Source organism: Sceloporus undulatus, chromosome 1 (assembly GCF_019175285.1).
Source record: "Sceloporus undulatus isolate JIND9_A2432 ecotype Alabama chromosome 1, SceUnd_v1.1, whole genome shotgun sequence".
NCBI classification, from domain to species: domain Eukaryota; kingdom Metazoa; phylum Chordata; class Lepidosauria; order Squamata; family Phrynosomatidae; genus Sceloporus; species Sceloporus undulatus.
The window spans coordinates 138,555,707-138,572,661 of record NC_056522.1 but is presented as its reverse complement, the minus strand read 5'-3'; the positions used below and the strand labels follow the sequence as shown (position 1 = coordinate 138,572,661).

The window sequence follows — 16,955 nt, the reverse complement described above, 5'->3', positions numbered from 1 at the left end:
CATGCTGTCTCCTGGCACAAAGTACACATGTTGTCTTTCCCAAGTCAGAAGATGTCTGGTAGGAAGCAGCCTGTCTAGAAGCAGCCCTTCAAATGCAAAGCAGAAAGAACAGCAATGCAGTGCAAGATCTTTATACAACTTTCTGCACAAAGGAAATCTATCTTTTGGATTATTTGTGTACATCAAAGGGTGGTGTACTTTAGACAGACCCTGAAGGCAAACTGAGGAATTTCAGGCACTTTACAGACCGCCCAAAAAGGGCGGTCTGCCGGCGCCGCTGGTTGCTGCATTCGGGAACCACAGCGGACAAACCGCATGATTCCCAGATGCAACGAAAAAGAAGCTTCAAAATGCAGCTTCTTTTTGCACTGCGGAAATGGCACCGCAAATCGCCAATGGTGCACTCATGATGTCATTTCCGCTGCATGATGTGTGGACGCTAGGCGTCCGCGATGTCAAGATGGCTTTGCCGTGTAGAACGGGCACCGCCATTTTGTACGCGCTTGGCACGTACTAGGGTTAGGGGCATCCGGTAAGGACACCCCTTTCTAACCCTAGTACGTGCCAAGCACATACTAGCCGCCCGTCTGTAACAGGTTTCAGAGCCTGGGGATTAATGTGAACTTTCCCAGGGTACATCGGCACTATAGAAATAATGTTTTTTGACACCATTTTAAGTGCAGTAGCTCTATCCTATGGAATCCTGGGGTTTGTAGTTTTACAAGGTCTTCAGCCTTCTCTACCAAAGAGTTCTGGTGCCTCACAAATCTACAAATCCCAGGTTTTTGCAGGATGTAGCCATGGCAATTAAAGTGGTATCAAACTCCATTATTACTACATTATAGATGCACCTCTGATTGTAGGTGGAAAAGCCTTCCTTAGATGCAACAGACCTCTGAAATTAACCTTTAATGAAACCCTTCATCATTTTCAACCTTGTTCTGACTGAAACATCCTATCTCTGTAGATTACACAATTGCAGGCAGTAGGTAGGGGTTTAAACAGTGCAAAGCTTGTTACAAATAAAATATGCCCAGCTCATAGAAAATCAGGTTGACTCCAGCTGTCTTCTCTGGGGCTGCTTAACTACTTGTTAAAGGCAGGTTTTGGAAATGCTTCAGACACTGTCAGACAGCTATGCAACTAATGAAGGTGTTCCCAGAGTTTGAGAACATTATGTCTGGGGGCAACAACTTCTCAGATTCCCCAACCAACCTAGCCAGTGGCCTTGTTGCTGGGAGATTCTGGAAGCAGCAGTCCAAAAAGGTAGTTTTCCAAGCTCCAGATGTTTCTACTGTGATTCTGGTGCCATACAGACCAGTGCACTTGGTGCCTATCTCAAGGCATAGGAGCCAAGCTGGAAGACCTGGTTGTCTTTCCAGTGTAGGATCTCATCCATCCTGCCTGCCTTCTTCCTGATTTCTAGTTTTCACAGTGCAAGATGTATTTTTGTATGAGTTCCCTCTGGCAGTCACACTGCATGCCTCAGACATAAATTAACTGAACTAGATTCTTATTGCAGATGCAAAGATGAACACAGTAAGGAGGAAATTCACATGAACATTTATTAGTATTCTTCAGTGATATGAAAACTAGGTTTTGACACCAAACTCAGTGACATATATTTTATTTTTAAAGGGCTCCGACAGATTAAAAAACACATATTTTATGGTTGATAAAATGCAACGTGAGTTTCATTGCCTAGAAAAACATCTATTTTGCCACTCAAACTTATTAAAAAGCTGACTCTTGCTGAATCCCTATAAAGACTTGACGATATTCCAAAGTTTATATTTGAATATGAGATAAGTTGCATTTGGAATGTCCACTTCCCACTCATTATAACCAACTTAGAAATATGTTTAAGCAAAATGTTTAAGATCTGTGTACATGTTGGACATGCTGTATGGGGAAAGGGAAAGAATCTGGTTGTGTAGGATCAAACAGAATTTTCTAGAAAATGAAAACTGGCAGAGAAGTAAGGTTGCTATTCTGACAGCACAATCCTGCACATATTTGGCAGTCATACAGCTCACTGTACTCAGACAGACTATTTTTGAGCAAATGTGCAAAAGGATTGTAGGATGCAACCCTATGTGCCTGTTTTAGTTTCATTAATTGATAACTGCAGTTTATTTGTCTGTGACAATTTAAGCAATAACCTATGTTTGTGGATGGTTGCCCATCGCTGTCCCAGAAGCATCACTAGGAGAGGTGCATACTGCACCCAGTGACACCCAAAGTTTAAGTGACACCACTGGTCCCCAAACATCTGTCTTTGTGCAGAAGTGGGCTGTGGCATTTATCTGTGTCTCATTAAAACAACGAAGAGATGGCATAAGTGGGGTGAAGCTCAGCGGGAAGAGAAAGGAGAGGCCCCAACTTTTTTAAAAAATAAATAAATAAATAAATGTTATTTTAAAAAACTTTTAATTAAATTATTTTTCAATTTTTTTGAAAAACATCATATCTTACCAAATTTTTATTTTAACCACATGAAACTATGGGCATGTAAACATACTTAGGCTGTGTTGTGATATTGTAATCTGAAGGTATAATTTTAATTTTGCTAGTTGTTTATGTCACAACTATTTCTATTATATTCAGTGATATACAGGAATTATTATTCATCACTAACATTCACACAGAAAGCATTGCTAAGGCTTCTGTATGGTGTGGTATAGGAGGAAGTCAATGGGAAGCTGACACCATAAGTTACCGCACTGGGTGACACTAACCCTAGTGATGCCACTGCTCAGTCATACTTGCTAAAAGGGATACTTCTGACAGAAGAGAATGGAAACTGATACTGTTTGAGGACCCTTCAGTAATCATTCTAACACTGCACCCACAGGCAATGCATACAAAATGTTTCTTATTTGTTTATTGGATTACAACTGTCAACTCCCCTCCCACAGCCAAACAGCTTGCTGGGGGATTCTGGGAGCCATCCTCCATAGTATTCTGAGCTTTGGTCCCCTCCATCATAGTATCTGATCCTTTTCAGCATGTGCCCTCATGTGACATTCAAGTTTTGCTTGTTAGCAACCTTATGATCACATTTTAAATCAGGAAGACTGGACACATATACACTTTAAAGAACCTCTGCACCATGTTATGCAGTAAAAATCAAATACTGACACATGAGCACTGGAATCCTTCAAATCAGATCTATAGATTGTTGCATGACTGCATATGTTAATCATAGGACTAAACCATAGCACAGGATATGCATAGTTTCTTAGCTCCTCAAGAAAAATCTAGCTTATTGGCCATGTACTGCAGCTTGCCAATGTCTGTCTCGGCAATACAGTTGGCCCTCTGTATCCATGGATTGAGCATCCACAGATTCAACTGTCCACAGATGTTCTTGTTTTCTGCCTTCAAGTCATTTCCAACTTATGGCAACCCTAAGATGAACCTATCATGGGATATTTTAATTCCAAAAGCAAACCTTGATTTTGACATTGTATAAGAGACCCCATTTTACTCCACCATTGTATATCGTGTTTTGCATATCCAAGTGAGTTAACAGATTTCATTTGCTTTGGCTTCATTGGTCAAAAGTTGGACCAGGCTGTGTCATTTTCCTATGGGAATGCAAACTAGGGAACTTACCTCCTTGCTGAATATTCCTGAAGCAAATATCTTGTCTGAATGTTGTGATAGGACTGGTCAAAATGCTTGTGTCTCCTTTGATAGAATGGCACTCTCTTAGATGACATGTTGGAACCTGCTTCTTCTCACTGTTCCTGTAAATTAAACAGTGAAAATAACCAGGACTTCCATTTCACTCTACTGTTTCTCTTAACACCCTTCTTCTGAAATGGGCTGTGCCACCAATATAAGTATTTTTGGCTTTGTCATCTGCTCAGTCAGATAAAGTAGTGGAAATTAGTATGAGACAAACCTGGATTACTTAGGAATACTCATTAGGAGACATATATTTTAATCACACATATATTTCACCTGTTCTACAGTGTGCATTGTATAATTTTGAAGCCTTTTGACATCGCCCTGAACATGTCATTGTTTACACACACACACACACACACACACACACACACACACTCAACATTTACTATCTTCAATGAGCTGATATAAAATTTGCTCTGTAGTAAGTGATTTGTGATTACAGCCTGATGTTATAGTCTGTAGAACTGTCTACCTAACAACTGCAGTTGTCAGGGGTTTACTTTTAAAACATACATAGGCAACACCCTATGTTTTACTAAAAAGAAAAGAAGTGAAAACTAGTTGTCCATTCCATGGTTTTAGTACAACATTATTGCAACTTCAGTTAAAGTGGATCAGAGCAAGTGAACATTAAACATGTCATTAAGACAGAACTTATCCATGCATCAATTCAATACAAAATAGGGCTTGTCATGTAGCAAACAGTAAAGTCTGGTGTACCTTTCTGACTAACAAATTTATTATGCCATCAGCTTTCAAGGCCTACAGTCCACTTCATCCAGTGCATGAAGTATTGTCTGAGAATTTGTGGGGAGTATACAACACATGGGTGAGGGAAAGATTCTAAAAAGTGAGGTTAAAGGGGTTGTTGAATATGATGAACCATGTGTAGATTTACTGGTGGCTAGTCTTTCTTCTGTGTAAAGGCTTCTGGCCTCAGTCCCTTTAGAGTACAGTCTTTGTAAAAAAAAACAACATCTAACAGAGCACAAAACGTATAGCAACCTTCAAATGTCAATACATGGTTCAGAAGGACAAGCATTTATAAAGAGAGTGGCACTCTCAGTCACTGAGAATGTAAACTGCAGTTCTGAAACTTGACCATATTTCTACCCTAGCAGAGTCACTGCTTGATTAGTACATTACAAATTTGCTCTGCACACATGTCAGGAAGATATAGAGCCTCGTTGGTCTCTGAGACAAATAAATGAACACCTCTTGAGGTGAAAGTATTCATTACAAGCAATTCCCCATCCAAGAGGACCATGCTACACATAACTTGTGTGTGGTTAAATGATAAGTGTCAACATCCTCTCTCACAGAGTACATTGCATAACTGTACATTTACTTAGCTACACAGAGCCACTAGGAAACCCTATTAGTGAATGACAAAGGTATCCCAATGCACAATGGAATCAATGCACATTGTTCCCATTGTGCATCATTCCCAATGTACATCAGTCACTTTGTGGACTCCTCTACATAGTAACAGCGTCCTTTCGGGATACAGAGTTACAGAACGCCAATTCCAATTCCTGATGTTATCTGTGTGTTCCCTATGAACCATGGCGGATACACCGCCATATACGTACTTTATACGTACTAGGGTTAGGAAGGGGCGTTGCTTCCGCACCCCCCTAACCCTAGTAGTATACAGTACGTACAAGATGGGGTGCCCCTTCCACATGGGCGCCGCCATCTTACGTACTGGACACATAGCGTCCAGACGTGTCGGGCGCTTATGACGTCGCGAATGGCCTGCGGCACCTCGCACTCATAGAGCTCCGCAGAAAGCATGACTTTTTTTTGCTCCGCGCGGGAGTCGCGCGGTTTGGCTGCTGCGGCTCCCCACGGAGCAAATGGTGGCGGGCGGGGGACGCCGCAAAGCGGCGGTTTGTATCCCGCCCATGTCATTTCAAACACTTCTCTCCTTTAAAATAACATTCCAAGGCTATTTCATTCTATCACAAACTATTTTTGAATCACAAAGGCCCATTTTGGGTTTTGGGTTATGCTGTCATTCAGATATCCTAAACAGGGAAATTTAACAGCATTAGTGGTTGAGGGTAATTATTTTTTTCATATTATGTTTGACTGGAGCATCCATATAAATTTTTAAAATCAGGCAACTCAAACTGATAGAAACAACGGCAGAGCTGGCCCAGAACATTTTGCAGCCTGAAGCAGAGGGCCAATTGTCTTTATAGAATTTGTTTCATACCACATTCATAGAATCATAGAGAAGGAATGGGCCTAAAGTTCCTCAGGTTCAATCCCCTCCTCAGTGCAGGGTCCTCTTTGGTGCTCAAGGTATAACAGCTCACAGATAAAATACTCCTTTTTAAATATATATATTATAATATATATATATATATAATATATATATATATAATTTTTTTTTTGTGTTTTTTTTTTATCTATATATATAATATTTTACATTTAAACTTACATTGAAAACATATTTACGATTCTAAATATTTTGGGTCAAACAAATACTAACATAATATTGACTGGTATATCATCAAGTCCACTTTGATGTACTTCCTGTAGATTTTCATTAGATGGAACGATAAAAGTTTGACCACTGAACCTCTAGGTCATTAACTTATACTAGCTACTTTCCGAAAAAAGAGAAAAGTTATAAAGGGCCTGAACAGTCAGCCAAAATAAAGCTGCTCAGGTCATTTTGGAGGTATGCTGTTTAAATGAGTCATGCGTCCTAAGAGGCCAGAAGCGCGCCAAAGCCACGCTCCTTTCCTAAGGGCTGGAGTGCGGCTTTAGCACAGCTTCTGGACTCTAAAATATGTGTGTCATTTAACAGCATACCTCCAAAGTGACCCGAAGCAGCTTTATTTTCACCTGTCTGTTCAGGCCCAAAGTAACTATTTATAAATGAGTATGTGATTTCTTGTGATTTCTTTGTGTTACATATTTCCATCTCTATACATTCTTTAACCTTAATTACAGTGATCATTTATTTCAAATAAACTAAAAGAAGAGCTAAAGAAACCAGAAAAAAAATAACCTTGACATTAAGTAACATTAATACATTCACTCTTCCTCAAGAATAGTATTATCACTTATCTATATTGCTTAGACCTCCACTTTGGCTTCTTTTATATCCTTCATAATTTTTCAAAAAGGACCATCTTTTCTATTTATTTTGTTGAGCTGTTATTAATTTAAAATGTCATAATATCTAATTCTCTCATGTCCTGTATCTGTCGGAAATTTTAAGTGGGTCTTAAAGTTTTATTGTAGGCTGCATTACAAAAGCAATTTTGCATGGACAACTTTCCCCATTGAAGGTAGTCAGTTTACAGCTGTGGTTCAAGCCATTTTTAGGTCTCAAAGAATCCTGGGCCAGCTTCTTCATTAGGCCAGCCAGCTTCCACATCTGCTTTTGAGTCTTGTTCTCACTAAAAATTGAAGTGCAAGAGGGAATCTAATAGGTATCGCATCTCTTATGAGGGAAAGGCTGCCAACTACATTCACTGGACAGCTACAGGAGCTGTTGCAAGGTCATTCCTAGTCTTCCCTAGGGAAAGATAGAGGCCATTGCTTTCTTATAATTTGACTGTAGGCACAAATTGACTGGAGAGAAAGTGCATGGAATTTCTCAGACCTCTGACTCTATGAGTATAAGTGCCTAACAAATCCATCTAGATCCTCAAGATATTTCACATTTATCCATTTCTAATTAGCTTGAGCACAAGTTATTTCCACAATGGTTCCAAACAGTGAGCAGACCCCCAGGTCTGCTCAAGGAGGCACAGATCTCCCCTTTTCCCAGACTTTTTTATGTGTAAAATTTACACATGCCTTGACTAAAATTGAATTACTTAAATAAAACTGGTCTAATTTGAATATATTTCCTTGTAAAATTAAATATGAATATACATGAATGTCAATGAAAATACCACATGAAAATAAACAAAATATTTTTATTCAACTACATCAACTGCAGAGTGCAACTCCATATGTTAATGCAAAGGAGGTCCCAAGGAAAAAAACTGGAGTACCACTGAGTTACTGTTTTGTTGCATGTTGCTTGCAGTCAAGAGTTGTTCCGTATGAAGGAAAGTGAAGATTGCATATTGCTTTAAATTTTGGTTTAAAAGAATATTATAGATATACAATCTTTGTCAAAGACATGTCTCTGACACGTGAACAGCAGGTGGTATGGCAATGAATATATTGATTTTGGAAATTTTAAAACAAAGTCAGTTTAATCCATTGCAGCAATCCACTAGCCATAGTTGTGCAATTGTTGTGCATGACAGAAAACCTGTTAAACTCTCCCCCTGATTCTGCATATCTGAAGGTATACTCTCAAGCCTAGAGACATAAAGCTGAACTTACTTGCCATACTTTCTGTTTATCAAGAAGCTACTTGGAGGTCGTTCCTTGAAAACTTCATGTTATGTTACAAAAGGATGAAGTCACCATATTGCATTTTTTCTCTCCCATGATTTGCCATGATTTTTTGTTTGCTGTGTGACATATGGTGTTCCTAGGGTGAAGCTAGTGGGTAGTTTTCTTGGAAAGGTTTGTTCAGAAGGGGTTTGCATTTGCCATCCTCTAGGCGGAAGAGTGTGACTGCCCAAGTCATCCAGTGGGTTTCTGTGGCCAAGTGGGGATCCAAACCCTGGTCCCCAAAGTCATACTTCAACACTCCAACCCTATGCCATGCTGTCTTTCAGGCACCATAATTATACTTTCTTGAAAATTCTGCTTTAACTTACAGATAGGATAAATATAATTAAGCATAGGAGAGGGGATTTAGTTGTTAGACTTTAATAAGGATTGCCAAATTCTGGCATAATACAATGCATGGTCAGGATTCCAGACATAGAAATAGATCTCAGGACTAGTGGCATGGATCCTGACAAATGCCATCCCAGCTGAAGCCCTCCTTATTGCCAAGCGTGTGTTCCCTGCAGATCATGTACAGCAATATTAATTTCATTGCATCCAAGCAGGGAACTCTCTAAGCCTGTTTTAGTCCTAGTGCACATTACTCAAGCCATTGATGTCTAGATTTTGATAGAGTAGATCGTATATGCTGTGCTGAAAGCCTTATCACAAAAGAAAGCTGAGACACAGTACCCTATCACATCTTAGCTTTCCTGAACTGAATTCTAATTCAGGGGGCAGCCTGGTCCTAACATACATAAATTGCTGCCGAAATCGCCACCCAGATCCAGCTCAGGTCAAAGCGCACCCAGACGGCCCCTTTTCAGAAACAGAAGCTCCGGCTTTACAAAATGGCCTCCAGAGCATCTCGGGGGACCCGGGCTGTATCGTGCAGCAATTTCGGTGGGATTCCATATGATAGGACCTGGCTGCCTCAATTAGAATTCAATTTGGGAAAGGGATGCTGGAGAGAAGCATTTCTAGTTGTCTTTCGCATGCCAGAAGAACTTCTGTTTTCTTCCTGAGGGAAGCAGTTCTAAAAGCACATCTTTTGTTCATGCTGGAAAAATCCATTTGGCAAAAAGGCATGCTGTTTATGACCCTCTCTCTGGAAGGAAACAGAAGTGCTACAACAGCATGTAGAGAGGCAAGGAGAAAGCCACTTCTCTCTTGCAGCATCTTGGCTTTCTTCTGTGATGGGATAAGGTTCTTAATCTCCTCCCCACTGCCATTCCCTTTTCCTTGTCGTCATGAATTATTAGATCATAAGCCTGAGAGCTGGGAAATGCCAAAATAATAATTTGTAAGCCACTGGAAACTTTTTCTGCTGAAGTGTGAGTACATACTCTAAATGCCCAGGCCTAAAGTTGTATGAGAAGCACCTGCTTGTAGTAAATGGGCCAGACCACATATGGACTGTCTTTTACTTAGGTAGCAGCATTCTGGGCAGGGCTGGGATCATAACAGAATTGCAAACCAGTCATGACCGTTACAGACCGCGTTTTAGTGCGTGAGAGCACGCACTAGGGTTACAAAAAGGGCAGTGCTTCCGCACCGCCCTAAACCGTGCGTGCTCGTCATGCACTAAACGGGTGCGGCCCTTCCATATGGCTGCCACCGGGGAGATGTCACGGCCGCGCTGACTCAGACGGGGCGGCGGGCGTGACGTCCAAATCCGCAGCAGGGTGCCTAGGGCGCCCCTTTCTGCGGACCAGGAAGGAGCTCCGTTTTCGGAGCTCCTTCCTGGTCACGCCACCCGCTTTGCTTCGCTGGGCGCAGCCTTCAGACGGCTGCGCCAAGCAAGCAAGGGAGAAAGGGCAAGCGGCCCTTTCTCCCCCTCCCCGCCGCCGCGTTCCTTGGGGCTGAAGCCAACACCCCTTTTCAGGCTGCGGGAAGCGGTTTTGCTGCTTTCCCCGCAGCCTGAAAAGCGGCGGATCGGGGCCTCAGCAGCTGCCGGTGTAGCCGCTGAAGCCCCGATACTCCGGGGAAAGGGGCGGGTCCAGACCGCCCCAAATGGGCGGTCTATAACCCGCCAATGTTTTGCCAGTGTATCTGTACGGATTGTCCACTTTTTGTTTCTTTAGAGCAAAAGCAAGGTACAAGAATCCCAAGACTGTCCCTTTTCCAGTAGAGATACAATGCAAGTGTCCCATTTATGAGTTTTTCCTTGGAGCATTATAATGGTTTAAGTTGAATAAGCAGTCTAGAAAACGAAGATTAAAATCTCTGCTCTGCTGTAGAAACCCACTGGGTGACCTGGGCAAGTCATGTTCTCACAGAGGAAGACAATTGGCAATGGCAAAGACACTTTAACAGATCTTGCCAAGAAGACTCCGAATCATGATTTCAGTTCAGCTTAGGGTTGCCATAATTAGAAATGGTTTGAAGGCACACAACAAAACATCCCCCCCCCAGCATGCTTGGTGGTCTTAGGGGAAGCCACCACAAAGCTCTGTGATTAATGTGGTTATGCCCAGGATATTTGTGATGGAATATGAATTCATTTTGCCAAATGGAAAGAATCAGGATTTCAACCTCCTCTTCCCAGACCTGCCATCAGTGCTAAACCTGACGACAAAGACCAAGTCTGAGTCCAGCCTAGTTCAGAATTTTAACACAGAACTGGCATGCAAAAGAACCTTCTCTTGTTGAACACATTGTCCTATATAGGTTTTAAGTTCTTTAATACCAAGTAATGGTCAGTTCATTAATAAAATTGATTACTTTATTGGTTAGTTGTTTCCAAAGAGAAATATGCTGTATGAAGAAAAGTATTAAGAGGCGTTTTGTATAAAGTACTGTATAAAGAAAAGGTATAAAGAGGCATTGGGAGGAATTATCATGAGCATTTTCTGGGATCCATTCTCCATACTGCAAAAAGCAATGGAAATCTCATTTTAAGGCTAGTATAGAAGAATTTATATACAGCTTACAATAATTTGCAATGGTGCTGAATGGATACTGACAGGAAACTTCTTTATTAATTGTATGTATATCTCACCTTCCCTCACAAAAAGCCCAGACTGACAAACAACACATGCCACCATTACTATCATAATTTTAAAATCACAGATATACAGGGTGATTCAAAAAGAATGGTGCAAAAGTAAAGCTGTCCTTAATTGATTTTGCACCATTAATTTTGAATCCCTCAAAATTTATCTTTTATACTGAAATACCAAAAAAAAAAAATGAAAGCAAGGAGCAGCAGCTAAGGAATTAAAGTACTTGCCTATCCCTCTAAAGTTTGCAAATATAGTACATTTTAATGCATACTTAAGAGACAACAGCATGAGCATATCTCCACTGGGGGTACATAGGTGTATTGCTGCCACCAAGAAGGTCATGCCACATATGGTTATTGTTCGTTTATTTATTTCATTATTATGCCACCTTTCTCCCAAAAACAGTTGCCCTGTGGGCTACACTCATCCAGGGCATAACAAGTAAAACCTCCCCAAAAGCCTTAAATCCCTGGTCTTAAGTAAGCAATTTAGGAATGTATACCTTTAATTAGACCTGGTAGCTTACTGGCAACCACTGGCAATATTTCAAAACTGTTATATCCTCATATCTGGCTGCCTCCGTCAATGTGTGGGCCACAGAATTCTGCACTAGCAGCAGCCTCTGCAATGCCATTCTAGGGTTGTGCTTCTTAAACTGTTTGATGTATGGGACCTGCAGTTATTCTCTTCCAGTATGTCAGGGACTGGCACCATATTTGTGTCCTTTGGTTACAACTGTTTCTTTCCTGGGAACTCTATGGACAAGCAGCTGGTGGCACCGATCCATGGACCATCAATTTGTTTAGCACTGTTCTATGGAAGCATCACATTAGATAATACTGAAGTAATCCAAATGGGGAGTTATCAGATCATGGACTACCATCCCTGGGTTATGTAGGTCCAGGGGCAGTCATAGCTGGCAAATCAGCTATAACCAATCATAATCTCTCAGTGCTACTGAGGTCATTTGGGTCTCCAGTGACAGCACTGATTTGAGGTGTAGTCACAGAGTACAAACTGTACTGTCAGGGGACATACTGCCTCATCCAGGGCACCTCATCTACCTAGTTCAAGAACTATCTAATCACAGAGTCCTCAGCTTATTGGGATTCATTTTCAGCCAATGCTATTTATTATAATTATTTTAATCTGCTGCATTAATATGTTTCAACAGGAACCCAGGGGCTACTTGGGCTCACAAACTCATTGCTCCTTATTCATCTGAAAACTTTGTGGTTGCTGTTGTTGTGTGTGTTCATTGTTTCCAACTTATGGCGACTCTAAGGCAAACCAATCATGGTGTTTTCTTGGCAATAATTGTTCGGGGGGGGGGGGTTGCCTCTGCTTTCTTCTGAGGCTGAAAGACTTGCCCAAGGTTCCCCAGTGGGATTTGATGACTGAAGGGGGATTCAAACCCTGGTCTCCCAGAGTCCTAGTCCAACACTCAAACCACACTGGCTCTCTTTTTACTTTGTTCATTACTTAAAAATGACTGCTAGACAAACACAAGTTACTTTTTTCCCCAGATGACCTCTAACATATCTGTATGATTTGATGGCCAAGTGGGAATTCAAACTTTGGACTCCAGAGTCATAGTCCAACCACTACACCACTGCATCCATTCAATTCCCCACTAGGTAGGAGAGAGTTTATGGGATACATCTTGTTTTATGTGAAGATCCCAAATGTACTTTGAGGGGATGGAATGAAACAAAAGAGATGTTTATCTATTACAAAACATGGGCAACCCCTACTTTCTTTGTTCCTCATTTGTAGTCAGTTCATTGATGTCAATAAGGCTGAGTCATCCCAGTTGTCTTGCATAGATCCTGCTGTTCCTGTTCCCTGTGAATTTGTGGATAGACCCCACTATTTTCAATGGACATTCTTGTTCATTGTTTTAGTGCATCCCCATATTTGACTACTCCCTGTGCTTTTCATTGACGGACAAAGAATGTAAAGCAAGCAAGAAACTGAAAGGAATCTGTTCCAGCCATCCCAACTTCTACTATCCCTTATGAAGACATTATCCTTGGCTCATACGCCCTTCCCTGTTCATCCGATCCCACATTCACTTTCTAGCAGGCATCATTTCAAGTGCAGAAGTGGCATATCTAACATCTTTTCTCTCCGTCTCCCAGCAGAAATGCAAGGAGAGATATTGAGAAGCTGTAGAAAGATGCCTGGCAGTTAAGCAACAGGCAATATTAATAATGGGAAATCGTTTTTTTAAAGGCAGGGCTTCAGTTAAAATCAAAATATTCTAGTAAGTTTTACTTATCAACTTTTTTTCTTTGTTGTCATTCAAGTCATTTCCAACTTATAGCAACTTAAGGTGAACCTTTCACAAAGTTTTCTTGGCAGGATTTATTCAGAGGGAGGGTTGCCTAAAAGGTCACCCAGTGGGAAGTTGAAGGCTTTCATGGTCAGCATCCATAGTTTTTTGTGGGGGTTTTGGGCTATGTGGCCATGTGGTCATCTGTGGCTGGCATCTTCAGAGAATGCACTCAGTGGTTCTCCATAGCTGAGTGGGGAATGAAACCCTAGGCTCCCAGAGTCCTAGTCCAAACCACACTGGTTCTCTTTTTTCTTTACCCATTACTTTAAAATGATTGCTAGACAAACACAAGTTGCAACTTTTCCCAGATGACCTCTAATATAGCTGTATGCTAAATGAAGATAGATGATTAATTATTTTTAAAAGAAATTAATAAACATTAGTGCATTTACATAAAGGAAAATATATTCTTTCTTGGTTTCATATAAATAAGTCTATAGTCCAACAGTCTCCTCCCTTTTGTCCATATTAAACACACACACACACTGCTGTGCTCTCACTAATTTTAATGGAACTGGGATGGACCATTAGATTCCAGTTCTTAAACTCCTTAAATCCCATTGGCTTCAGTGAGATGTAAGCAGCCTCTACAGAGGACTGTGACATTAATGGATATAAAATAAAGAGGGAAAAGAATGGTTAAAAATGACAATTAATTATTCCTGCCAGATTAAATCATACAGATCATTGCACCCAGGAGAGGTAAGAATAGACAACATACTTTCCCCCAAAACAGTATTTTCTTCTAATCCAAACAATGCATAGATCTTTTTTTAAATGAGCCTCTACTTACCTAATGAGATGTCAATATGGCAAAGCAGAGGGGAGGAACAGCTTTACCCAGCTTAGCAAGCTCTGGGCTGAGGAAAACAAAAATAATGTCTAACTCTAAAGGAAGGCTACTGCCCCTTGCCTCCCATTTATGGATAGCTATGACTCTATATATAGAATCAATTGAGTTGCTCTCACACACCAGAGATGTGTCTAATAAGCATTTAAGTCCTGTTTAAGTAAATGAACATTCCCAAGTTATCATCTTCTGAAACCCATTTGTTGGGGCAGAATGAACCTTATACTCTAACTACTGGGATATTTTAAAATGTTTCCTGTTGTTGCTGGTGCTCTGGTTGTTTTTGTTGTTGTAAGGAGAAATTGAATGAAATTGAAAATATTATTTTTTCACAAAAAAAATCTGCATAGTGTACAAAGAGTACAGTCACAATGATAACAGCTAAATAGAACAAGGAAGGGTCATTAGGTTTTAAAATCTTATTAGTGCCGACATAAGATCTTTCCCTGGTGCCTCAAGCTGTAAATTGATCCTCCCCAAAGTCTCTTTAAGGGCTGCCTGGATTATAAAAAAACATTGTTGCCGTATGTTAAGCTGTATCATCTAAGTTTTAAAAAAAAGCTTGTTAACATGGGAAGAAATCAAGGCCAGCTCTGGCAATCACTGCTTAGGTTTCGTCTCCTGTGGCAGCTGTCAGGTCTTCAATATAGCTAACCTGCTTGAAGATGCAAAGTGTTTCTGTTACATAAGTTTATATAAAAGATATGGCATATATAACACATGGCAAAGAAGATAACAGCATATAAGAAAGCAAAAAGGGGGAAGTAAGCTGTGAACACAACACATTTCATAATCCAGTCAAAATGAAATATTCTGAAATGTTGTTAATATCAACTATGGAAATTTAAATGGATGCTGAAAGTGGCAGTCTCAATCCAGCATTCAGATGTAAACCCATTTTAAAACAGTGAGTTTTAACAGTACAATTCTATATATGTCCACTCAAAAGCAACCTCCTTCAGCTGTATTATAACATTGCAGCCCTATTGCAGGATATACCTAGCTAGCTTTGGGCAACAATTTGGCTGAGTTTCAGGAAAAAATTATCCTGTCTAAATCAATTAGTCTTTATGCTTAGCTCTGTGTGGATTATGCAGTTACCATAAATGTGTGGGGCTAATAGAACCACCACAGACAATAGCAATCTATCTTTAAATTAGTTTGAGGGAACACTCAACTTGGCTATGTGAGAGGAGGCAACAGGATCCAGCACCAGCTATACTTGTAATCCAGCAAGATCCAGCACCAGCTATACCTGTAATAACTGACAGAGACACTAAGCGTGTGAAACTATGGGCCTGAACAAATAGGCCAAAATAAAGCTGCTTCGGGTCACTTTGGAGGTATGCTGTTTAAATGACACATGCATCTTAAAAGGCCAGAAGCTGCACCAAAGCTGTGCTCCAGTCCTTAAGACTTTACAACACCTAGAGAAGATCTGGATCCCCAAAATGTGAGGACAGGAAGGGGGTGCTGAGAAACAGATAAAAGATAAAAGCGGATTCTGGTCTTGTTTGATCTGGAAGAACTCATCTTTTGGCTGCAATTTCTGTCAGAAAAGCAGACATTGGGATGTCGGTATTCTATCTTGTAAGCTTCCTCCTCCTCACACGTTCCCCCATGGCTGTGGCTACATGCCATTCGCTGCCTCTATGTCCAGTGCTATGTGTTGCATTGCATACCACATCAGGTCATGCTGGCACTTTAATATAGTGTCAAACTGCATCTGGATTGATACGTGTATCAGGGGATGCTTAGGAGCATTACAATGCCCAGTAGTAATTTTTGGCATGGGCAGGTGGCCTATTTCGCCACTGAAATGTGCAGAATTTGCAACAGTCTTTTGGCTGCCTCCTGAGCATTACGAAAACCCTTTTTATTTGGGGAATCAAATAACCATGAAGTGTTTCTAATTTTGTATTGTAAAAAAATTAAATGGTTTTATTTGTGAGCTGCTTTGGATCCCTTTCTGGGAGAAGGGTGGAATAGAAATGGAATGGAATGGAATGGAATAAATAAATAAATAAATAAATAAATAAATAAATAAATAAAATGATGTTGAACTACCATTTTGCAGTCCCTGACCATTGGCTACGCTGCATGGTTCTGATAAGAATTGGAGCCCAACCACACCTAAGATGGAGGAGGTTCTTCACTTCTGTTATGCAGTGATTTCAATCTATGTGAGAGAGGGTCTGAAGCTAAAGGAGGCCATCATCTCTCCCCAACAACAAAATCATGAAAAGACTAGGGAAAGCCCCTACAGATTGCAAATAAATGAGATAATATTGGCAGCGAGAGGCTGCCTAACAAGAAGAATCGCCTCCATGTGGATCTGTTTATGGAAATTCTTCCATCAATGAATGTACATCAAATTATGACCCAGAATCTTTTCCTTCCCCCCCCTCCCCACCGCTGATATGTCATGTCTTTAGAAAAGTACCACATACTCAGACATATTGCATAGTTTCAGGGAAGAAAACAGGCAAAAAAGAATGCTGGGTGAAAGAAAACAAGAGGAAGAAATGGTTAGAAATAGTAAACAGGTGAATGGAATTCTCTCTCCATAATCTGTATGTGCTACTTCCTTCAAGCTTCTCATCTAAATCTTGTGTGCAATCCCTAAAATAGAACAGGATGCATGCCAGCA

The 16,955-nt window shown here is 40.6% G+C and overlaps 1 protein-coding gene across 1 annotated transcript in view; it reads right to left on the bottom strand.

Moving 5' to 3' along the window:
• Positions 1–14,382, bottom strand: part of MYOM2 (myomesin 2) — a 103,570-nt gene extending 89,188 nt beyond the window's left edge. The window contains exons 1-3 of the mRNA XM_042446093.1: positions 14,249–14,382; positions 3,619–3,752; positions 1–86 (exon numbers count right to left, since the gene is read on the bottom strand). Of these exons, the coding sequence (XP_042302027.1) occupies positions 1–86; positions 3,619–3,725 (193 nt within the window). The 5' untranslated portion in view covers positions 3,726–3,752; positions 14,249–14,382. The remainder of the gene's footprint in view (positions 87–3,618; positions 3,753–14,248) is intronic.
• Between the last annotated feature and the right edge of the window lie 2,573 nt (positions 14,383–16,955).